The following is a 25,422-nucleotide window of genomic DNA, read 5'->3' as shown; positions in this document are numbered from 1 at the left end:
AGTCGACAAGCGTCTTCTTACTTTCACATTTCGCATATCTCCACCCTTTGCTCATCTTTAAAGATAGGTCTTAGGTTTTAGGGTATCTCCTAGTCGTGCACTCCCGACTAGGGCCTTCTACCTTAATCCTCTTAGTTTCTCGTTGCTTATCTTTATTTAGAATAGCTTATTGGAGCATTATCATATCTAACCAGCACATGGAACTATTTCTTTGGCTATCTATGCAAAATCATGTTACACACACACACACACACACACACACACACGCACACACATAATTTACTTTGAATACATACATATGTGTCTTTGGCCTCGTCGTGTCCACCCTGTGGCCGAGTTTTTTGTTGGGTTTTTTGTTTTGCAAAGTAGATATTAAATTTATAGCTCCCCCGGGGCGTAAACAATGTGTCCCATACTTGACTAAGCGGGCAGGATACACACACACACGCGCACACACTCGGATTGGGTAAAAAAAAGGCGACATATTTTTACGACAATATATGGGCAGACGAAATGCCTTGGAATCCTTGTGCATAATGCTTCAGCCTGACATTATAAATATACAGATTACCCCATTGGACACTCGTAATGGATGGTGGGAGGTTGCCGGTTCGAATTCTCGCAGTGTCCGAAGTCCTTTTTTCCGGGTTCTGACATTAAAGACTTGGCGCTAATCTGCATGTTACACCAAATTTTGCGTGCGTGTGTGTGTGTGTGTGTGGGTGTTATTTTGCCTTCAGGCAATTAAAAAGGCAAAGGCATTTCCTTGCACCTAAGGCTTAAATGTAATTACACAAAATTTGGCTTTTGTGGTGTTTTTTTTCTTCTTCTCTTTTTATGACCAGGAAAATTAAGGAAAAATTGCACGCCTCACAGTGAAAAAACAAGACGCAGCTTTGTTTTTTTTTTCTATGCTCATTTTTTAAAGGACATATGCCTGATGTGCCTTGTCTTTTGTGTGTGTTGGTGTGTGTTGGTGTGTGTGAATGCAAATACCTGAGACGCAGTTTTGGACACAGGTAAAAAAGGACAACGGCCACAGGACTCTGTGCGGGATGCAAATGCCAACAAAATAATGATCACACGCACAGTGGGGTGCGGCATCTGCAGCAGCAACAGCAGGAGATGCCGCTCATGATGCCGAATCAAAACTATACCAAATGCCATGAAATTGAAGATCTCGATATGGAAATGAAAATGGAAATTCTATGCCTCACAATTCAATAGGTGCGGGCGTGCGTCTTTTGTAATCAGCTCTGGCGGCATTTGGTTGCAAGGTTGAGTTTTTCCTTCACAGTTTTGCCGAAAGTGAAAGCCACAGGTGGAGGTAGAACGAGGTGGAGGTAGAAAAAGATTGAGACTTGGCATAAACTGAGGCATAAACTGTTCCCTAGTTAATATATATAAAAGCCTAAACTAAGTTTTTATTTAGTAAAGCCTTTTCTCGGAGTTTTCATGAGAATAAGTGAAGCTTTAAGAATATATTAAAAACTCTGAGCACTTCTTAATTTCAGCTCTAAATTCTATATAAATTTATATGAATATATTATAGCTTTATTTTACATCCCAAAAGAAGTAAAAAGCGCTTTATAAAACTCAAGTCCAGCTACACAAAAGAGCTTTGCCTGCTCATTAATGTGCTTTAAGAGTTTTTTAATTCAGTAAATATCCAATATTAAGAAAAAATTATTATTTTTATAGTCTCCATTATGTTAAAACATGAAGCTGTTTCTGAAAAATTTATAAAGCTTTTACTGTGCCTGAAAGCTTTATTCTAGTTTGCTTAAATTTGTTTTACCTTTTTCAAGCTAACTTGCAAATACCCAAAAGTTATATCCGTTTAATCAATCTACAGAAATGAAAACCTTCAAGTATTAAAAATTACTGAAATATGTTTCAACAAAAACTGAAATCAAGTTTTTAAGGTGAAAGCTTTAAAAATTGTTGCATACAAAATGTTTAATTAAGCAGAATAGTTGAAAATTGATTCATTTTCAATATAAATATGATGATTGTTTTTAATTTCATATATAAATTATATGAATAATCCACTGAAGAGGCATAGATTTATCAGGTTTCTAAGAAAAATCGACAACAATTGTAAAAAACAGCTTGAAAAGACACTAGATTAAGCTCGAAAGCTTTTGAGGAAACTTTTTGTAAACCTAATTAACTAGAAAATCACAACAAGACCTTTGAACACACAAAAAGTATTCAAAAAAAACGTAAAAAAACAAAGCTCAGTCTCAGAGCTCAGTCTAGAGTCAAGCCTAGCTTCAAAGCTGCAGCTGGCAACGCCGCGATAAGCTTGCGTTAAGTGGCAACCCTGGCGGCGCAATAAAGTCGTATGCTAATTAATTAAGAATTTTTTTTTTTTTGTGTTTTTCGCCTACATGAGTTCTCAAGATCCTTGCGCTGCTTGATGAGACGCACGCTTCGCTCGGCGGCCGCATTATCCAATTCCAATTTGTTGCTGGCCTCTGCCGCGGCCTCTGCTTGCGTTGTTGTTGCTGCTGCGGCGGCGGCGGCAGCGCCGGCGCTCGTTGTTGTTGTTGTTGTTGTTTTGGTGGCATCCCATAAGCGGCGCTGCTGTTGTTGCTGTAGCACCATCATTTTTAGTTTTTCCGCTTTTCTTTCTTGTTTTTTTCTTCAGTTTTATGAATAAATAATTTTGTGCATTTACAAAGTTTCACAGAATTTTTGGCACTGGTGCGTTTTTTTTTTTTGTTTTTTTATGTAAATGTGAGAGCTGTCAAATGTGCTCTACGTAATTTGCAAGTCACAGCAGAACGCGCGCGCGCACAGCGTTGCCAGCTAGTTTTTCAATTTAAATATTTAATAACAATAACAATAATAAGAACAACAACAATTGGCGGCTGCGATTGCCTGCGTATGGATATGTGCCGAACCGACTTCGTTCGCTTGCCGAATGCAACTGAAACGAAGGCAACGCAGCCAGCGACAAACGGTACAAATGCTGCTGCCGCTGCAGTTACGTTCGCTGCCGCCGTAGACAGCACTGTGTGTGCGTGCGTGTGTGTGTGTGTGTGAGTGCATGCTTTATGATTTGCAGCAGCAGTTGTAGTTGTAGTTGTCGTTGTAGTTCTCTATTTTTTGTTTTTTTTTTTTCTCCTTTTGCCTAGTTTTCTTTGTTGCCTTTTACACTCACTCTCTGGCACACATTTGCTTACGGCTTTGCACTCAAACTCGCAACTCGAAACTCGTAGCTCGAGACTCGAGCGCATCAACCCTGCACCGTTAGAGCGGCTGAGTGAGTGTGGAACGTATTCCGGCTGTCGTGTTTTGTGTTTGTTGCCTGCATTCTGATTAGACTTTTGTTGTCATTGTTTGCCGACTGCCCTGCACCTTCTGCGCTTCCCCTGCACAGTTTTGTGCATTAGCATAGAGTTTGAGTGTAATGGGTGTGGCCAGTGCTCACTCGCTCGCTCTCTCTCTCTCTCTCGCTCTCGCTCTCGCTCCCTCTCTCTCTCACGCTTTCTATATGCATGCATGCAGACAGCGCTGCGACGTTGCGCAGTTGCCGTTAACTGTTTCTTTTGCATATTCCCTGTGCTTTCTCTTATTGCACTCAAGTACATACATCATAATTAATATGTGTGTGAGCGTGTAAAGGTGTTTGAGCTTATTGGACCTTACATGGAGCATATATGCATGAGTGTGAGCGTGTGTGTGTGTGCATTAGTATATAAATGGAAGGAATTGAGCAGAATGCAGATGTATGCAATGCTATTTACATATGTATGTGCACACATGCATGTGTGTGTGTGTGTGTGTCTATGCGTTTAAGGGAAATTTCTTAAGGAGGTGGGGAATATTTTATATATATTTCTGTTGCATTTTCTGTGATTATTTCTTCACAATTATTTGTACCATAATTTTAGTTATTAATTTTGATGTCTAGTTTTCTTAATAATTATATTATTTTTTTCATGAATATTTCTATTCATTTAAACAGACAAAAAATATTAAATAAACTCTTTAAATATATAAAATACTTATATTTTATATGATTGCAAATAATGGGAGTGATTCGAGAAGTGTATAATTAATTATTTCTTAAATTTTTCGTAAGCAAATCTAAGAAAAAGGACTAAAAGCTTAATATTCCTTTGGCTTTGCATAGAAGAAATGCTTATAGACTATTAAATTGGGCTTAAGATTTTAAGAGCTGCAATAATACTCGTATTCTATATTTTGCTAGACATATTTGTTTATTTATTTACATATTTATTTGTAGAGACTATATATTTATTGAGTTTGTATTTATTTATCAATTTAATTTATTAATTATTTTTTATAAATGGTTTCAATTAGTTAAATGAATTCTATGCCATTATATGCATATTATTATAATTTTAATTCAATTTTTCAATTTTAATCTTTTTTGTTTTTAGATAAATTTTCAACGCGACGAATTCGCCTTCAAATAAGTCCAATCAAAGTAAGTTTTCCCATTCATATACATATATATTTTTTCATATCTACATAAATACATATAAACATTTATGGGCTGTCATTGTACCTGAAAGCTGAACTAAGAAACGCTCAAAATGGAGCATTTTGTTGGAATATTATATAAACACAAAACCCATTCATATAAACATCAGCGCAGTTGTTGCGTTGCGAGTGTTGGGGAATAATTACAAAAACAGTTGTTCTTCTTCTTGCTATTTTTGTTGTTGTTGTTTTCTACATAAGGAAGCTGTGTTCTGTGTGTGTGTGTGTTGAGGGGTTGGGGTTGGGTTTGTGGGGGGGGGGCTAGGTTTTTGCTGCACGGCAAAAGGAGAAACTCGAGAGCATTTGCCACTTGCAAGCGACGTGTGCATAAGAAGCGGGAAAAGGGGAAGCGGTAGCGGATGGAGCAGACTAGTGGCTAGGGGTCTGCAGGGGGAAGGGGGGACCGCTGCCTCGGTGACAGCGCATACATTTTATGATTATGAGTGGGCAGAAAGAACTGCAACTGGGATTTCAGCGCCGGCTGTGCCGTTTGCTTGAAAACAGTTTGAATAAAACGAGCATGCGTGACTAGAAGATACTCTGTAACTGGCAGCAGAGCTGTTATCAGAAGAAAACCGAACTTTCTTCTAAGCACGCGACGTTCGTGAGTTTCTTGCCTCAACTTCGCGTTGTCAAAGATTCATTCTTGAATAACTTCGGACTTGAAAGTGCGTTTTTTATGAAATTTAAGGAATCTTAATCTTACGTGTGCATATAGCAAAAATCAGGATATGTCACATTTATAACATTTTGTTTATGCTTGTCAATGTCTTTGCCCTCCTCTTCAACAAAAGTCAATCTGTGTGTGAATGGCGTTTAATATCTTTTGTATAGAGTATAATGCTAGCAATCTTTGTCATGTCTGAGATGTGTTCCTGTATATGTCGATTTAGATACTTGAGTTGAGCTTGATAAACGCGATTTCATATTCCAAAGTCTGAAGAAGCTAGGCTTTACAATGCTCGAGATCGAGCGGAAGTGAGAACATGGTTACAACGCGTCGACTTTTGCTGCTGATCTGGAATATATATGCTTAAGCAATATACCCTGTTATTTTGTTGCTCACTTTTCCAGCGTACAGGGTATAGGCCAAAGAAGAAATTAGAAAAGTCTAGGAAAAAATGTGCAGGATATGCGCGCGGGGTGTTTGTGTGTCTCGAAATGTTTTAATTAAAACTGCAAAATTAATGTTGGACTCGAGCAGGATATGACTGACCGCAGCACGAAGCACCCCAGCCCACCCCCCGCCCTCAGCCCGTTTTCGCTCTTTGTCTGGCAGCATTAAAGTGCCAAAATGATTTAAGTGGAAGAAAAACACAGAGAGAAAAACGAGTCGGAAAATCAATAGAGAATCAGCGTATAAAGCGTCCCCCTTTTTGCGTTTGAGAAAAACCGAACAACTGCCAACTAATTTCAATAGTTATCCTTTTGACTGTGCTGTCCTGTGTCCTGTGGCCTGTGTCCTGTGTCCTGTCCCGTGCACGTAGCCTGATTAAACTTGTCACGGGCTGAAACAAAAGATAAACAATCTGCAGTGCCCAGTGTCTGGGCAATTTGATTATTTGCCAAAAACAGACAGTTCGCAGTCTCAGACAGAGACGAACAGAGCAAAGGGAGCGAGAGAGAGAGGGAGAGGGAGAGGCAGGGCGACACACACATGGAACGCATGTAAATATGCCACAAAATGGGGGGGGCGGCAACAAAGTTTTGCCCCCAAAAACACATTGTGAAATTAATCAAGAAAATAAACGCTTGGCAGCATCGCAAAGGGGACGGACGCACTTTGCATGAAAAACGCACAGCCCAGGGAAGCAGAAACCTCAGTGGTTTGAGTTGTTGCATTAAAAATGACAACCCAATTTGCGTTAAGCAAATAAGATGAGACTAGTTCGAGTCTGATTTCCAGCTGCTTCTTCCATTTCTCTTTGAGGGTTGCAGCTGTTCGCAAAGATGTCTTTAGTTTCTGTTGCTTTGCTTTAAGTTCTTCAACATTTGCACTTTCTGAAACCAAATGCCAAAGGCTTAACAATCTCAATTCTCAATACTCTCACACATGTCTTTGCTCAACTGCTGAGAAAAGCGCGCCAAAAGTTGGGCACAAAATCAGGCACAAAATCGGGCACATTCGATCGGAAATCAAAGGCAAACCTCAAGAATAAAGAACAACAATAACAAAAAAATTGTCCCTTTACTTCCGCATTTAAGCGCCGTCTTTGCTCTTCCTTTTGCCATTTAAACCTATTCCCAAATTCTGTCATTCTCCTCGGGTTTATTTATTAATGTTTATTGAATTCGACTTGCCACAAAAAAATGTTGCTGTCAAATGCAACCCTTCGCCCCAAAAAAATGGAAAAAAATAGGAAGCACAAAAAAAATAAAAATCTGCGCTGCATTTTCCTTGATTTTATTGTAAAAACTGTGAAGAAAATTGCGCGCCGAAAACAGGCAGAAAAAAAAATGGGAAAAATGTTGAGAAACTCAAGGGTAAAAATTGAGGATCATTGTCAAGGATTACCAAAGATCCTGCACAGCTTAGCCACTTGTGCGGGGCGCTCTCGTCCTCTCTCCCTCCCTCTCCCTCTCTCTTCCTCTCTCTCTCTTTAGGGTAGCGATCTCTGAGCAACCCCTAAACTGAGCCTGAATGCGCGTCAATAATGCGCAATTTTTTAATGTAAAAAATTGAGAAATTCGAAAAAACTGGGCAAAATTGAAATTTTCTTGGTTCACTTTTTTTTCGACTTGAACAATGCAATTTGTTTTTTTTTTTTTTTGTTGGGTGATTTTTTTTGTCCTGCTTATTTTTTGGGTGAGTTTTGTTGTTGTTTGTTAGTGATTTTTTTTTTGGCAGGGTGCGAGGGTAAGAAAGGAGGCCGCTTGATTAACTACGCTTTTGTCCTTTGCCAATCTAACGGAATTTTCGCCAAATTTTCTCACAATTTTGAGAAGATTTCTTACCGTTATAGTTGGTTTTTTTCTTTTTTTCGTAAGCAACCCTTTGTGAATGCACAAAATAATTATTAATTTTTAGTTTGAGATTGTCGCAAAAATTTCTCAAAGTTTTTCGGGCTGATATTTTCTGGTGCCAAGCACAAAAGAAATTGGAAAATATATACGAATATTTGAATTAATATATAAAAAATATATATTAAAAAAATAATTATAAAAATATATATGTTATATAAAAAAATTATATATAATTTGTTTATTTAATTTTTTAGCCAAATCATTTTAAATTTATATTTTTATTATATTATTAACCTATTTAATTTTATTTGTTTATTTAATTTATTAAAACTATTTTTTTATTTATTCTATTTTATTTCATGTGTATTTTATATATGTTATATTTATTTTATTTATTTTTTAACTATTTTATTTATTTAATTTAAATTACTTAATATATTTATTATTTATGTATATTATTACTATTTTATATTATTAATTTATATTCATTATTAATATATTTTTATTTAATATTAAAAAAGTTATAGGTAGAAACACAAGCAAAAGAGTTAAAGAAATGCTTTGATTTTTTCGAAAATTTAAAATCATTTTGTGTCTGCCATTTTTATTTTTTTTTTATTACCAACCCTTTATGCAAATCGTACCCTTAAAAAACGCCGCCATTAGAAAAACCATCTTTGAAAATGAATATGAAAGAAAAAATACACATTTAAAAAAGTAACTCACTTCCTTTTTTTTGTTGCAAGGCAAATGGGATTTATGATCTTTGCTTTACAGCTTGTAAAGCGATTTTATTGGATTTGCCAGCAGGGGGTGGAGCGGGCGGTCGGTCAAGGCAGGGGGTGGGAGGGGGTGCGTTCAATTGGCCATAAGCAGCTCAGAGCCTGCAGGGGCACAGTTGGTATTGACACCAGCGTGAGCTTTTATTTTTTTCCGGATTTACTTATTTTTTTTTTTACATTTTCTAAGGGTGCGTTGCGTTTTATTTGCCGTGGCATGTCAAAGGTTACCTCATGCAATTGTGGTTCGAATTCGTTTTTTAGCCGTGCGCCCGAGGCAGCCGCAACCACCCGCTGCCACCCGCTGCCACCCATTGAAAAGTGGTTTTAAATTCCATTAAATAAAGTTGTTCTCGAGGTTTTTTTTTAGTTGCTCGCACTTGAGAATTTTCACGCATATTTTGTTCGCACTTTTGTGCAATTTATTAATATTTTAGTGATTTTAAATGGAGTTTGTGTGTTGCTTGGGGTTACACACACACACACACGCACATTTGTCGGGGGGTGTGTGTGTGTGCGTTGATGTGGTGCGAATGTCCGGCAAGGTGTATCGCATGGGGCTACCTGCACATGCCCCGACACGGTTTCTATTAAGTGAAGCGCTTGTAATTGAGTTGAAAGTTTCGATGTGCCGGGTAGGTTTCGGGGGAGGGGCGGATGAGGGTAGGGGGTTTATTACTTGGGGGTAGTTGGGGTCGGTAAAAGGTTCAAGGTTTTTGGATGGAAATGTTGTGCATTGCTTCAATTTGATTTGCTGGACTGTAAAATGCTTTGAACTGTACCAAAGAAAGTGCAGAGATATTAGGCGAAGGACAACAGCTGCTTCAATAATGACTGAGCTTAGTCAATCAAATGTAGTCTACCTAGACTAAAGTTAAGCTAATACGTTCAATTGATGACTTATCATAACCGTATATTTATATAAATAAAGTTGTGCCGGCAGACTGAGTGATTGATTGATTGACTGACTGACTAACTGCCTGATGATCAGCAAAAGTGAGAAGTCAATCAGAAGTAATACGGTATCTGAAGCTCATACGTTCTGTTGAAGCTATATAATAGCTGCATGTTTATCTACATAAAGTTATTTTGGTGGACAGACTGATTGACTGACTGATCAATCACCACAGTCCATCAAATTTTATGTACCCAAACTAAATTAAAGCCCATACATTCAATTGAAGTTATGTGATGTGATGTGATAGTTAAATATTTAAATATATATCGTTGTTATGCCAGACTGACTCATTGATTGATTGACTGGCTGACTGATCATCAACTTAATCAATCAAAGTATGAGCCCATACAATTAATTAAAGATATAAGAAAGCTATATAGTTTTAATTAAGCAAATGTTTTGCTTTGATTGACTGATTGTTGAAAGACAGATGATCAGCTCAATCAATGTTTTGGCTGATTGACTGACTGTTTGATTGACTGATGATCAACTAACTAATCGAATGTTATGAATTAATTGGGAATATTACGTTTAACAGGCGTATAATATTAGCTTTATATTTATAAATATAAAGTTGTTCTAACTGATTGATTGACTGACTGATTGACGATCAACGCACAGCCCAAGCGCTTAGAGATAGGAAGCTGATTTTTTTTACTGTAGCGTGGAAAATACGCCTTAAGTTAATTTACAAAGATTTATGTAAATTATACTAAATAATTCAAATAAACGAAAGTATTGACTAAAATTGATAGATGAAAAGCCTGGTCCGTGCAAAGCCGGTTAATAGTTGCTCGTTATAATATATTATTATATATTATTTGTACATGCAATATAAATAGCTAAATCTGAGACCCGAGACGAAATCAATTAGCAAGCGAATGCCGTAAACTTACCTTTGTTCATTGTTGTTGTTGTTGTTGTTGTTGTAGATGTTGTTGCTGCTGTTGCTGTTGCTGCTGCTGTTGCTGCTGCTGTGGGGCTGCCAGGGTTGCCATCGCAACAAAGTTGACCATTTGAGTGCTCGTAAATGCGGAACTGCTTGTGCGAAGCAATCTCTGGTTGGGGCAGCGTCAAGGCGAAGGCTGTTGCCGCTGGGTTGATGTTGTTGCTGCTGCTGTTGTTGTTGTTGTTAATGTTATTGCTGGCGTTGTTGCTGGCGTTGCTGGCGTTGTTGCTGCTGTGCTTGGGAGTTGGCGTCATGGCATTGCCATTGCCATCATAGACGACACCATGCCAATGATTGTTATGGCCCGTCGGCTTCAGCTCCACCTGCTGCTGCTCCCGTTGTTGTTGTTGTTGCTGTTGTTGTTCCTGTTCCTTTTGCTGTTGTTGTTGCTGTTCGTCCTTGTTGTCGTCGTCGGCAAAATCACGCAGTCGCTGCTGCTGCAGTTGATGCTCGCGTATGCGACGATCCCGTTCGTGAAAATGACGCACGAACTGCTGTTCGCCATTGTGACGCGCCCGTTGGGGCATGCCACATGGGGCAGCTGGCTGCTGCTGTTGCTGTTGCTGTGGGGTTAACGACTTTGTAGCATACAAACTGGCGCTGGCAAATGTCTCTGTTTTGGCATACGTTAGCCCCGGCTGACTATTAATTAATGTGCCCATTGTGCTTCCTGTTGCCACTGGCTGCTGCCTTTGTTGTTGCTGCTGCTGCTGTTGTTGCTGCTGCTGATAATGATGTTGAAACATGATTTCGTGCAGCGGTATCAAGAACTCTGGCAGCAATTTGTGCGCCTTGGCCGTGACGGCTGCTGTGGACGGCATTTCGAGGCCAAAATATGGCAGACATGTCTGCGGCTCCGGGCCCAGACCGAGACCCAAACCCAGGCCCAGACCCAGACCGAGATCGAGGCCAAAGGGTGCCAACGCTGGCTGGCTGCCGGTTGCCACATAGTTCAACAATTCGGCCTCCTTATTGTTGCTATCATAATTATGATATCCGATGGGCCGCATATACCAGGGACTTGGCATTGTTTTCGTGCGACAGCTTGGCATGGCTATAAATCAAAGAGAAGGGGCATATCATGCACATATTAAGGTGGCATCGAAAGGGTTGCAGCAGTCGAGGGTGCCCGACTAGCGAATACCCTGTTAATAGCGACAAGTCAAGTTGCAAGCTCCCAGCTGTACATATTAACAAAAATTCTGTAGTTTTCTGTAGCCTAAACCCTAAATTTCCCCTACCGGCATATTTGGATAATACTGGGAAATATTGCAAAAAACACTAGAATATTTATTGAATAAAGTAGACATTTATAATATTAAGCAGACAGTTCTTTAGAGGCCTCTCTTCTACATATTTTATCTAAAATTCTGTACATTCGGGAGTTTGAAGCCTAAATTTCCCTTAAAAAAATACTGATTTAATACTGGGAAATATTGCATAAATACTAGGATATTTTTATCGAATAAAGTAAATATTCATAATTTCAAATATCTCTCTTCTAAGCGCCGAGACTTATAAACAGACGGCTTAATAGACTCAACTTGTCGGAGATTTCTCTCTCCCGCCCGTTTCAGAAATCTTTCCGCAATCATCCTCACCCTTTATCTCCCCCCTCAAATACTTACAGGGCATCAACAAATGATTGCATTTTTATAGACACACGAATAAAGTGAGAATTTGCTATTTTTTACCCAAAAAAAAAGCAAAGAGGCGAGCATTAACTAGGCGTAAAGGGTTGCACATCATCATTATCAGCACTTGGCGCCGCGTAACTACCCCTATTTACCAGGGCCCACACCCTGCAGCACCCCTCTCCCCCCTGCAGAACCCTTCTCCCTTGGCCAGATTTACCTAAACCAGCTGGCATATTGCTCGGCTAGTTGCATTTATGTCACTATCAATTACTCATCATTATTGGGCCCAGCTACACGCCTTTTAGGCGAAACTAGTGAAAAACCCGCTGCCCGAGTCAGTACGTATCGTCAGGGGGTTGCACGCCATTTTCTACTTCCCTCTCTTACAAATAAAAAAAAACATGCCTAATGCTTAATCAGTTTTGATCGCCTTTCGATTCGTTTATGACTTTGATTGATTATCAATCTGTTGTAGAATTTGTATTTGAAAAAAATTAAAAAAAAAAAAAAATAAATAAAAATGAACGGAAGAGGAAAATCTGAACATTTGCGTGGGCGTTGCAGGCGATAAGCGTGCCAGGCCACGCCCATTATAACTATATTAAGGGGCTGTTCAATAAGAATGAAATTCATTTAGATTTAGGATCTGTTCTTATGATTATTCCAGGCAAGCAAAATGGAGGATTAGATAGTATATAGTATGTGCTTTGTACTCCATTCGAATGTCTTATATTTAAATTTAAGCTGAGGGAAACTTAGGAAGCTTAAGGTAAGAAAACTATTCTGAATTTTAAATCTTTAACCGCCTATTGAAACGGTATTGCAAAAGTTCTTGCACAAGATTCGCATCGATTTGTGAGGGCTTGAACCGTATTAAGGGGCTATTAGATGAGGAGGCTTTGCAATAGATTTAGATTTCGGATATTTTGATGATTCTTAGAAGTAATTGAAGTTTCCTACGTTCCACATTTATGTCTATGAATTATATCGCAATGTCCAAATATATTACTGACTGTTTGAACCTTGACCCTATTAGGGGATGAGGGGTTGCTGAAATGAATTTATATTTAGGATATCATATGTGATTTTCAGCACAACGAGCACTAAGTTTAAGGATCGAATCTCCGTGTAAATGCAAATGCATTTTCATTATTGTCTGAACTTCAAATCTTAAATGCATTTTTTACAAATTTCGATATGAGAAATATATATAAATTATGCTGTGTGTGGTCCCCATTGAAAATATCTCAGAAAATGTTTTCAAGGCGAAAAATGTGAAAAACTGCAAACCGTTAAGAACCTATGGAGAGAGGGAGAGGGAGAAAGAGAGAGAGAGCGGGATATCTCGCTCTGTAAAAAACAGATTAAATATTGGGGAATTGAATTGAAAATCGTTAAAGGATCTTTAGATGCTGCAATGCTGTCACTTTTGGCTTCGCACCCCTCCCCCGCACGCACACCCTTCTTCAACTTCTTCCTCTTGTTCGGCTCGGTTGCAACTCTAATGTGTTTGCCAGCCGGTGCATGCAACAATGGCACAAAGGATAAAGGATATTGCCGCAATAGAAATCAAAGCGCATATAAGAAAGCAATAAAGGCATTCGCCTAAAAAAAAAAAAAAGAACTAGACTGAGGCAGGGGCAGGGGCTGGCTCCAGGTAGCCATCCTGGCCAGGATGCCGGTAAAGGATGTGCCGGCGGTTGCGTGTTAATCGCCGTGTTGCAGGTAAAGTAATCGCAATGTAACAATGCCAAAAAAAAGAAGGGAAAATGGAAGGATATAAACCGCCAAAAAACCTGGAATAAGCGGGGGTCGTCCTTTGTTGGAGCGCTCGATTTAGTTGGCGCAGCTTGCCTTAAGCCAGGACGAGCCAGGACCTTGCCAGAAGCTGCAACAAATTGAGCCTGAAAAAAGGATTTAATGTTCAGTTTTTTAACTGTGGCCGCGTAGCCGCAGCTGCCGCGCAGCAGGATGCGCTGCAATTGCAATTGGCAACTGTTTTCTTTTTTATCTTACACTCGGCGAAAAAATGCAGTTCTTAATTTCTCTTCAATTTTCCCATTCTGTTCTGCTAGTCAGTTTTGTCTAGCTTGATATGTATTCAATTTACATAATTTTTCACTTAAATATTGACGTGCATTTTCTGTTTCAATATTCTTAAATCTCAATTGAAGTACACTTGTTCATAGATTAACTATCAAGTCAAGTATTTGCTCTAGTGAAAATGTCCTGCTTGGCTGTTATTGGTCACAAATTTCTCTGAGTGTATGCGCTTGTATTGCCCGTCAAATACGTTTTGGCACAATGCAAAACTTTCACCTTTCGATCTTTATTTCAGCAATTGAAATGTGTGTTTTTTTTTCTGCTGACAGGCGTTCACCTTGACTGGCACGGGCATTGAGCTGCCTTGACAGGCATTCAGCGGGCGTAATTAAAAGTCAGCGCTGCCACGCCCCAATTTTTGGTATTTTCTATAAGTATATGTATGTATTGATATTTTTGAAGGAAAACAAATTCACTTTCCCCCCGGCGCTTGCTTCTGGCACGCATTTCCATTTCATAAGCCGCGGCACACTTTCCCCGCAGCTGCCCGGCTGGCAAATATCCTGTCAACCCTCGCAACCCTTTGCGTAACCCTTTTCTTTTTTTTGTGCATCTTTAAGATGCGCGTGTCGGACACACGACACGCCTCCCCTTCGTGTCGGTTTAAATGTTAACTAATATTTTCCTTATTATGCCCAAAAATTTGCTGTTGTCGCGTGTCGCCGTTTGTCGTCGTGACTTCCTGGTTTCATAAGCGATTTACCAGCTTCAGACCGCATTTTTTTCAGCTTTGTTCTAGCTGATCATAAATCAAAGAAATACCTTAAGACAACTCCATTATTATAACTATATATAGCATAGCTGTGGATTTGGCTGCGGATCTACTCTAATTATTCAAAGGTTTTTTTTTCCTAACAATAATCGTTGGTTGCTTTAATGAGTATTTTGTGGTCAGCGCAACTGGAATTGGTATTTTCCATGCATCATTAGACCCTCTAGACGTGGCGTTTTTCGTTCATTCATGAAGCCACGATTAGAGAGCTTCAAATGCATTAGGTAAACACAAATGAAATGATCTCACGCGGCTAAGCCAGGGCAAACAGTAGCTGATCACTTGGCAATGGAATACAATGGGCATGAGAAGCGCAAAGAGAGGCGCCTCAAATGATAATTGAGAGGATAGAGAGTAATGTTAATAAAATGCTTATGCTTATTGTGGCTTATCGAAATTGTGGACATTTAGACAAATATTTATTTGAATAAACCTTATAAAGAGTAGCAGCCAGTGAAACGTTTCGGCTACAACTCCAAGACTACGTTAGCTTAGGTGATAATATTATACAATATTTGTAATCGCAGAGTATTTTATTCTTTAAAGGTTTAGGCTTGTTTTTTTAACATTTAATGTTTGGAAAAGTCTTTTTAGAAATTATAGCAGCCAGTGAAACGTTCCGGGTAGATCCCAAAGATTCGGCTAGTTACTTTAAGCTCAGAGCTCCAGGAAGAAGTTTGAGCTTATTTAATTAAATAAAAACAAACATAATAACAACAATTTCCGAATTTAAATGTATCAATTTCGACAAACGTTTTTTTTGGACATAAAAATGACAGAAAAATTGATACCAAAAACCAAAAGCAAAGTTAAAATTCATTTAGAAATGTTTTGCATTATAATTGCGGCTATTATTTCGAATGGGGTCATTAACATGTGACATTCGACCAAACAAAATACAAACAAAACAAAGCTCTGATCTATAATTAGCGATAAAATAGGTTAAAAACTTAAAAAAAAAAAAACGAGGAAAAAAAACAACAACAACAGAATCAAACGATAAGTGAAGAGTGATAAGAGAATCGGGTAAAGTGCTTGGAAAAAAAAATTAAATTAATTGGAGAATGTGTCGAGAGTTCGAAGAGAGCGCAGATTTCGCTCAAGATATTCGCTTAAATCTGATTTAGAATAACAATAAATTTTTCCAGCAGCTAATTGTGGTTTCTGTGGTGAGTTTGAAGAATGAGTTTGGTTTCGGATAAAAGCTGAAAAAAACATTCCGTAGAAATATACAACCAAATCAACGTGCCAAACTAAGCGTGGCGTAATGAGAGTGCGGCAGACACAAAGCACGACTGCCAGATACCCTGTAGCTGTGCTTGAAGAAAACTAAAATATATTTCAACTGTTTTAACTATATGCAATCCTTTATATATATGTGGAGACAGAGATATAGAAAACACGGCTAAGGCCTGACTAGCATATACCCTGTAAATGTGCTTGAAGAAGACTAATATACATTCTAGTACTTACATTTACGTAACCTAATATGTATACAGAGACAGAAATATAGATATGAGGGTGAGGTTGACTAACAGACACCCTGTAAAGTCCGAAATATATTTAAAATATATATTTTTTATATATTCCTCTGATTTTAGCTCAGATAAAAAAGTTGCTAAGAATAGCTCACAAAGGGTATACCAGGGTATATCAGTTGGTTAGAGAGAATAGTTAAAAGCTGTCTGTCTGAAGAATCATAAATATAAAAATATATGTGAATATATTTAAATATATATATATTATGAATATATTTCTGAGAGAGTCAAACTCTGAACTTGAGTTAGATTCGGCTAGACCCATTGGCCCTAGGCGCCGATAAATCTGGGCAGTGTAAGGAAATGTGTCTTGCGCAGTTTCGTTAAAAGCAGCCTGTTACATACGTTCACTAAATATCTGGCATACCCCGTTAGCCACACGGTGCAGGGTATCGAAAAGTGCCCAAAATTAGTTGTTGCCGGCTCGCTTCAACCTGTTGCACGTGGCGTATAAATTGGCATAGCGCGCAGCTTACAAAGTTTAGAACATTTGCGGCAGTTGCCGAGCGCGTTGTCTAAAATCAAATCATGGCCAAAATGCTGTTGGCCACGTTAACAATAGTCACTGCGCTCGCAGTCGCAGTTGCGGCCGTCGAACTCCCCGAGAATAATACGAACAGCGATTTCTTTGCCACGCCCCGTCGCGTAGCGCAGCGCGAGGAGCTGCTGCAGCAATACGGCAGCTTTATGCTGTCCATCATGAATCACAGCGTCGATCCGTGCGAGAATTTCTACGAGTACGCCTGCGGCAGCTGGAAGCAGTCGCCGCTGCTGCAGCCGGAACAGCGCAACTCCAGCCTGCTCTCGGCCATACAAAAAGACATCGATGAGCAGGTGCTGCAGCATCTGGAGAATGCCACGGATCCGCAGGCCAGAAATCAATCCACGAATGGCGCCGACTGGAAAGCCAAGCAATTCTTTGCCAGCTGCGTGCAAATGAAGTCCAACTTGTCGCTGGGCTATGCCAGGTTCATGTCCGGCGGCCAGTTGGAGGATCGCTATGCCCAGCCGGGCCAGGCGCATCATCAGAACGCCAGCCGCGAGGATTGGGTATACGTGAACTTCATGTCGCCCTACGAGCTGTATCCGCTGCTGCCGCTCAAGGTGCACTACAGCACGTCGTTGCGGAAGTTCGTCATCCTGCTGCAGGCGCCCAGCAAAATGTTGGGCAATTTCAAGCCCGAGCAGCTGCAAAATATGACGAGGGATTTTCAGCTGAACGAGGAGCAACAGCGTCTGGAGTTTCTCGGGCGTTTCGAGAATCTCACGCGTTTCGAACGGAATCTTACGCAGCTGGCAAAGACGCGCAATGAAACCGAGCAGCTGACGCTCGGCGAGTTTCTGGCGCGGCACAAGGAGGAGCGTCTGAACTGGACACGTTACTTCGACCTGGCCTTCAATGGCACACAGCAGTCGCATTGGCTGGTGCACAATCAGCTGCAGTCTGTCGGGGATCTGGTGCACTTTCTGGAGCAGCAGCCGCTGCCGCTGCTGCGCTCGTATGTGCAGCAGCGTCTGCTGCTCAAGTTCTATGCCACCTGGCAGACGCAGAGTACGCGCAATGCCAGCAGCCCAACGAATGCCTGTCGCATTGTCACCGAGACGTACTTCAACTATGCGCTGCTGCCCTGGTTTATTGGGCGTCTCTTTGATGCGGAACGGCGCGCCGATGTGCTGCAGCTGGCGCGGCACATCAGGGATACGTTCTATGAGCTGCTCGAGCAGTACAGCTGGCTGGACGAGGAGACACGGTCGCAGGCTCGTACCAAGCTGGCCTCGATGGATGTCCTGGTCGGCTACAGCGATGAGCTGCAGCATCCGGAGCTTATAGATGCCGCCTATGCGGATATGCAAATGTCGTCCGATTGGTTCGAGAATCTGGCCACATTGGAGCGTAATCGGGCGCGCATTCGTCTGCGCTCCGTGGACAAGGCGCTGATACCACAGCTGATGGCCACGCGCACAGTGAACGCCTACTATGCGGACTTTCTCAATCAGGCATTCATCACCATCGGCATGTCCCAGTGGCCCCTCTACCATGTCCGTCTGCCCGCCGTGCTCAAGTTCGCCGGAATTGGGAATATTGTCGGACACGAGATGGCGCACGGTTTCGACTCGTATTGCTATCAGTTTAATTATGATGGCAAAAAGATGAACTGGTGGTCCGAGGGCTCTTTGCGCAACTTTAAGGCACGCTATCGCTGCCTCGAGTCGCAGTACAATAAATATATACTGTTGGGTGTCGCTACCAATGGCACTTTGACCTCCGGCGATAATATTGCCGATAATGTTGGTGCTCGCATGGCCTATTACGCCTACAAGCGGCATACTCAGAACAAGGCGTGGCTAGAGAAACCGCTGCTCGGCGTAGATTTTAACAATCGGCAGTTGTTCTTTCTGAAATTTGCTCAGACCTGGTGCACCGGCCGGGACTCTGCGTCCAAGCTGAGCAAGCTGAAGACAGATATGCACGCGTACGAAGAGTTTCGGGTCGTGGGCACGCTCAGCAACATGCCCGAGTTTAGTGAGGCCTTCAACTGTAAGCTGGGCAGCGACATGAATCCCCTCAAGAAATGTGTCGTTTGGTAAATAAACAAAAATAACGAAAGAGGCTGTGATTTTAAAGGGGTTCCAAGTGATCTGCAATTAGGAAGGAGTTACCGTCCAGACAGACGGAAGAATGTATATTGAATTCCTACTGAGTCGTTTGATTTGTGAGATCGTTAACATCTAATTTCCAGTTGATCTGATTAATATGTGCGTGATTTTCATGTTGAATCAATAAGAAGGTTCCAAGTGATCTTTAGCTAAACAGATCTTCAGGTCAGGTCAGATCAGATCTGTGAGGAGTTTCTCCCAGACGGAACTTGGAAGAATGTTTATAACATTTCCATAATCTTAAATATCTTTAATCTTGAAGTTCAAAGTAGCTTCAAGATGGAATATATTGTCTTTCCTTTGCGTCGTATGCTCTTTGAGATAGTTAAGGTCTGGCTTACAATTTAAACTGATTAATATGATTATGGTTAAGTTGATCTTATTGCGACGGTTCATTCAATCTGAATTATAAGTTGATCTGTAAGGAGTTTCATCTTGCCTCTAAGGAACTTAAAGTTTGATTTGATCACAAGTTCAATTAATTAAGGTGCTTTCACGTGATCTTCAGTGACATCTGATCTGAGCAGAGTTTCTTTAAGATTCAGATGGAACTTTCTTATATTGCTTTCTAAAGATGATCTTCAAGTTGATTCTGATCGGTTTCTAGTGATCTTCCGTAAACTGATCATCTGGTTGATCAGTGAGTCAATTCCTCTAGATTCAAATGGAGCTTGGAATAATGTCTTGTATTCTTGTAATCTTTGAGGTCATTGCGATTTGCTTTGTATGCTGAAGTTCGTTAAGTGTTCAGAACTTCAAGTTGACTTTTCTTCAATATTTAATTTGTTTGCTTAGAATTCTGCAACAAGCCTGATCAATAATATTCATTACAAAATGTTAGAAATAAACAGAAGCAGTTTCATGCATATTTTATTGAAGCCTACGTCTGTTAGCAGATCTTTTGGATAAGCTTAAGTTGAAGAAAGACTTGATTGGCGATTGTAGATAGGCTTCTTTCATGCTCTTAATTAATTTCAAATACTTGATTTCAGGTTTATTTAGGTCAGCTGAAATTCATGATGATTTGTTTAGAGAACGCCAAGAAGATTTCTGCGAAAGATCAGCTTAAAGACTTTCAAGTTTAGAGTAGAAAAATCTTTATTTTTTTTTTTTTGGCACTCATGATGCCCTATTTGAAAGCCCCATTCAAAGGGATCAATATCTAAGTTTTGCAGATTTGCTTCGATTTTCTTAGGAACTGAAAGCTAATATTTTCTCTCAGGAAATGTCTTGTGCTCAACTCGAGCCGAGTTCGAACTGTTGTAATTAACTCGATCTACATATTCTTTTCGCTATCTAAAACATTTCCTTGTCCAAAAAGAAGCACAATTGAAAGATCGCAGCATATTGAGCCATAAATTTGCAGCCATTTCTTGTAGCTGCCTTCTTCAGATCTCCGCAAGACAATGGCAAAGAAAAATGAAACAAAAGGCGGATCGTAACATATATTTGTTCAGCATTAAGCACAGCTGAAGATAGTTCGTATATATTGAATGCGAACTAATTGATTTTAAGCAGAACCTGCAGCCGTTTTGGCCACGCGGAGGCGTTTCTCTTAATATTTGTCTAACTGACTTTGCGCCGGTTGACACCTTTCTCATTACGAATTAATGGTATCTGGGACAAAGCAGAAAGCAGGATGACAAAAAGGACAAAAGGTGTATGGAAGTGCGGCTCAGGTGAGAGCCGAACAGGAAAAATGCCAGGCTGGCAAGAAAAAATGTTTTTACTATCATTAGAGTGCTGCACAAAGGAGTTCATACTGGGAAATGGCAAAAGTCAGCAAGTCGCAAAGGAAGCGAACTCCGAGCCGGGAGCTATGAGCTACAAGATCTGCCTTGCATACGAAATGAGCGCATCGTCCTTATTTATTTAAGGATCTGCTTGGTTTATCTCTGCGCGTCTGTCTAACGGATTTTCGTGCATTTGTTATGGATTTGCGGCGCCAGCTCGCTATACAGGTAAATTCTGATCCTGGACACTCAGCAGGCCGCCGAGTGCGTGACTTTTTGCTTTTTTTCTCTCTCTCTCTCTCTCGATTTTCATTTCTCTTTTCTATTTTTCTGCTTGACCATAATCTGCAGGTCATAAAATCAGCGCATGGCCATAGATCATTAGTTTTTACAGTTTTCGGTTGGGTTTTCCTTTTGTTTTTATCTTTTGACTTTTCGAATGCAAAGTGCTGCCAACTACACTCAGCGAAAAAAGGTTGTGCGACTATTTATAAAATTTCTGATAAATATACCCGTTATGTTATAGCCAACATTTCTGGCAGATTCTTGGCATAACAACTTTTAAAAAAAATATATTTTTATTTGTCTTTGACTGAGAAATCATATTATTGCGCTTTACACTCAGAAAAAGAGGGGCACATGTCCATGATAAAACTTTTTTTAATGGCAAAAAGTTGTAACCAAAATTGTTGCAAGAAAGTGATTTTATTTGAGCTCAAAAAATGTTCAAATTTTCGAAGGTCTTTAAAGGATTATCAAATATATTTCTAAACTAAAATCAAGTTGAGTTTTAATGTGGATAAAAATTAGAATTTAATTAGGCAATTTATTTCTCTAAGTGCACCTACAGCAATGCCTAGAAATTCACGTGCAGGTGGTCTCGCACTCTCTCCCTCTCTCCCGCTCTGTCTTGCTCTCCCTGTCTGGCAAATCTTGCAATTATATATGCTGAGGGGAAAATTGTAGCGCACTTTCCCACTTTATCTCATAATTGCACAGGCCGCACAAATTACAGCCACAATGGACAGTCAAATTAGCCAAAGACGAGATCAACCATTTGTAATCTTCTAGCCCCAGAATCGACTCGAGAGTCGGAGTCGAGAGTCAGATCCCAAGTCAAGCTCAGCGTGTCTGGGTCTCAGGTTCATGTTGGGCGCATTAATTTCATTTATGTAAACCACTCGAAACAGGGCTTGTCTTTTAATATGAAAGGCGTAGACCGCGTAATAAAAAATCAACTTGTGCTCGACTCAATGTAAGCTTAAGCCTCGGCGGCTGCTGCCTCTGAGTGGGAGCTGTTGCTCTGCAGCAATCGAAACAGGGTTGTCAGGTGAATCAAATAAATAACTATAGTCATAAGATAGATATATATAGCTAAAGATAGAGACGGAGATAGAGATGGAGATAGATGGAGATAAAAATAGATGGAGATATAGATATAGATATAGATATAGATATAGATATAGATATAGATATAGATATAGATATAGATATAGATATAGATATAGATATAGATATAGATATAGATATAGATATAGATATAGATATAGATATAGAGATATAGAGATATAGAGATATAGAGATATAGAGATATAGAGATATAGAGATATAGAGATATAGAGATATAGAGATATAGAGATATAGAGATATAGAGATATAGAGATATAGAGATATAGAGATATAGAGATATAGAGATATAGAGATATAGAGATATAGAGATATAGAGATATAGAGATATAGATATAGAGATATAGAGATATAGAGATATAGAGATATAGAGATATAGAGATATAGAGATATAGAGATATAGAGATATAGAGATATAGAGATATAGAGATATAGAGATATAGAGATATAGAGATATAGAGATATAGAGATATAGAGATATAGAGATATAGAGATATGAGATATAGAGATATAGAGATATAGAGATATGAGATATAGAGATATAGAGATATAGAGATATAGAGATATAGAGATATAGCGATATAGCGATATAAACATTTCGTATATATAGATATAAACATATATACGAAACGCTTTCTTAGGTAACTTGGTCCGTAACATAGTCCGATCTTTTTAAAATTTTCTGATAATCCTCGAGTTATCTTAAAAATGGTTACAATTTTCTTTTTACAGTCTTTTTCTTAAAACCTATTTAAATGCAAAACTCGACAACCCTGTTTTGGGGCAAGTATTGTAAAAAAGAGCTTGCCAAAAGCATGTTACCATAATTACATGCAGAAAGTCTTCTGCCGCACTTCCTGACACCCCCACACGCCGTATGGCTCAACAGAAATTGAACAGATGGGCGTCACGGAGAGGCAGGTGGTTGCAGGTGGCGGCAGGTGCGGGGGCAGGTGCAGGGCCAACTACCAAAACAGTTGCAACAGCCACCGACCAACCACCGCGATGGTGTTCATGGTGAATTATGAAAATCGTTGCGAAATTAAGTTAAGAACTTTTTTGCGGCAGCAGCAGCAGCCACGACCAACTGCAGAGGAGATGAGGCCTTCGCCTTTATTAAATGGAGATGATCAATTTAAATATTTTGCTGTTGTTGTTGTTGTGCGTGAGCGCCTGACCCAGGCTTGAGATTGAGGTTGAGTCTGCGGCTGCGGCTGCGGCTGTAATTCTCGCATCTTGATGCAGCCGGCTGCTGCTACTCTTTCTTTGGCTACTCTTCCACCTGTGCAACTGGCCTCTGCCGCCTCCTCCTCCGACTTCCCCTCCTTCTGGCTGTGCTGCCGCCGCCTACTCCGATTTGTATAAAAAATGTGCTTCATTTTATTTGGCTGCTCCGACGTCCGCCTTCGTTCAGGTAAACGCCCCACGAAAAAAATGAAATATAAAACAAGTGAAAACTTTGTGGGTGCAGTAAAGCGCGCGACTGCAACATACTCTGTGGACAGTGTTGTATAACAGCGCAGAAAAAAGGTTGGGTTCTGCTTGAATAAAAGAGTGCAAGCATGGGCTTAACAAAAATATTGGGAGCCAACAACTTATAAGTAATAAGTTATATTGTATTTCTCTTGCTAGTGTTGGATAATTTGAAAAACTGGGTTACCTATGTCAGTGTTGTGTAACAGCGTACATAACTTTTGCTAAGATTTTTTACAAACTTTAGCAACTTTACAAACTATTCTGATCACACGTGAAGGAAATTTAATGACTTCAACTTTTAAACAATGAGATATACTGTGTTAGTTTTGCCAGTGTTGTGTAACAGCTTACTAAGAGTTGGCTAAGATTCTACTGTGTAAAGGAAGCCAGAGAATTGGCCTAACTATAATATATCTGAATACAATTAAAGTAAATTTAAATTTCAGGACAACAACTCTTAAAATGTTTGATTAATTACACACTTACATCTTACATCTTACATCTTACATCTTATTTGTCAGTGTTGTATAACAACTAAGATTGAGTACAATATTGGGTTTCTAATGGTAAATCTGGGATGATATCTGGTGCACATATTCTCATAAAAACATGTAGTTGGGCTTTGTACAATGAACACAATCAAACCGATACACCCTCTCACCCATTCGCTGCAGGGTATTAGAAAACGCAATGCCCGCCGAAAATGCGGCAAACAAATCGCATATTGAACGGCTGCTGGCTGCACTTGCGGGTTGCGGATTCCGCAACAATCTCATGGACTTGGACTTGGCTTCTGCTGCGGCCGAGGCGAACTTCTGCTTGGCTTTAGATATAGTATATTTGCTGCTTTTCTTTGAGCTTACTTTGTTATTCTTTTGCAAACGATTATCTAAATTGCATACGAAATTATTTTAATTAAAAATCTAATTTCGTTGTGGTTCGTTTAGGTTCGTTCTCCGCCCCAGCTTCAAGAACTTGTTACTTAACATATTGGCATCTTGCTGGCTATGGGAAATATTTTCCATTGTGCATTGAACCCTCAATTTGGACACGATTAAAATGATATTAGCGTGGTCTCTTACATGGTCACATATGTTGCCGAAAGGTTTTCCTCACGGCGAGGTGTGAAGACGCACGGCGTCAGCTGTGCTCCCCTTGAATATATACATATATATATTTACTTATATATACGTGAACATTTCTACGCCATTTATTGATTAATGATCCATTATTTTGGGCTATATAGCAGTACGCTCATGGATACTTGATATAATTAACGCCTTTCCGGCTTGTCTGCTGAATTTCTCTAAAAAGGGATGAAGACGAGAGTTTGTCTGTGAAGGAAAACCAAGTCTTTGCCTTTCAGAATGGCTTTTTGATTGCTGGGCATTTGTGTGTTGGTTACTTTTGTTGGTGCGTATCCTTTGATCAACTTTTAATTGTGAACTTCTATTATATTATGCTTCTTTACGATCTCTCAGACTACAAGAGCTGGACATATGAAATTTTATATGTAGATACTGGAATACCTTTTAATTATCTCTCTCTCTTTCTCTCTCTCTCTCTCTCTCTCTCTCTCTCTCTGTCTATCTCTCACTCCGTTTGTCTCTCTCTCTCACCATTTGTCTCTCTCTTATTATTATCTATAATATATATTTATATTTCATATTCCATTTCCGCCATAATTGAAAAAATAGAGAATTGTTCCAGCTAGAGTTTTGGCCTTTAGTATTTACACATAATTTCGTGCCATATTTATGTCCTGAAATTTTCATAAAGATCGAACTATAAATACCCAAGTTACTTGAGAACACATTTCGTATGGGTTGGAGTTAGGCGAAAGAATCACATATATTATGTCTGCATAGAAGAAAGCTAGAATGCTTGCAATGCCAACCTGTCGTACTGTACTTAGAATATCTTCCCGTCG

General features: G+C 39.6%; 2 protein-coding genes across 4 annotated transcripts in view; one reads left to right on the top strand and one right to left on the bottom strand.

Annotated features, from left to right (window-relative positions):
* Positions 1 to 25,422, bottom strand: part of pdm2 (POU domain protein 2) — a 51,865-nt gene that overhangs the window by 9,079 nt on the left and 17,364 nt on the right. Inside the window, exon 3 of one of the 3 annotated variants that reach the window (XM_070208772.1) lies at positions 10,116 to 11,222. The exons of 1 other annotated variant lie outside the window; for it this stretch is intronic. In XM_070208772.1, coding sequence (XP_070064873.1) covers positions 10,116 to 11,222 — 1,107 coding nt within the window. Of the gene's footprint in view, positions 1 to 2,393; positions 2,940 to 10,115; positions 11,223 to 25,422 lie in introns of those variants that run through there. One more of the 3 variants, XM_015169032.3, reaches the window with a different exon arrangement.
* Nepl7 (Neprilysin-like 7) lies at positions 16,717 to 18,817 on the top strand. The gene has a single exon (XM_002059183.4). The coding sequence runs from the start codon at positions 16,747 to 16,749 to the stop codon at positions 18,805 to 18,807; it is 2,061 nt and encodes a 686-aa protein (XP_002059219.3). The 5' UTR covers positions 16,717 to 16,746; the 3' UTR covers positions 18,808 to 18,817.

Source organism: Drosophila virilis, chromosome 4 (genome assembly GCF_030788295.1).
Source record: "Drosophila virilis strain 15010-1051.87 chromosome 4, Dvir_AGI_RSII-ME, whole genome shotgun sequence".
Lineage (NCBI taxonomy): Eukaryota > Metazoa > Arthropoda > Insecta > Diptera > Drosophilidae > Drosophila > Drosophila virilis.
The sequence above is the reverse complement of the archived record's forward strand: the minus strand, read 5'-3'. Positions and strand labels throughout refer to the sequence as shown.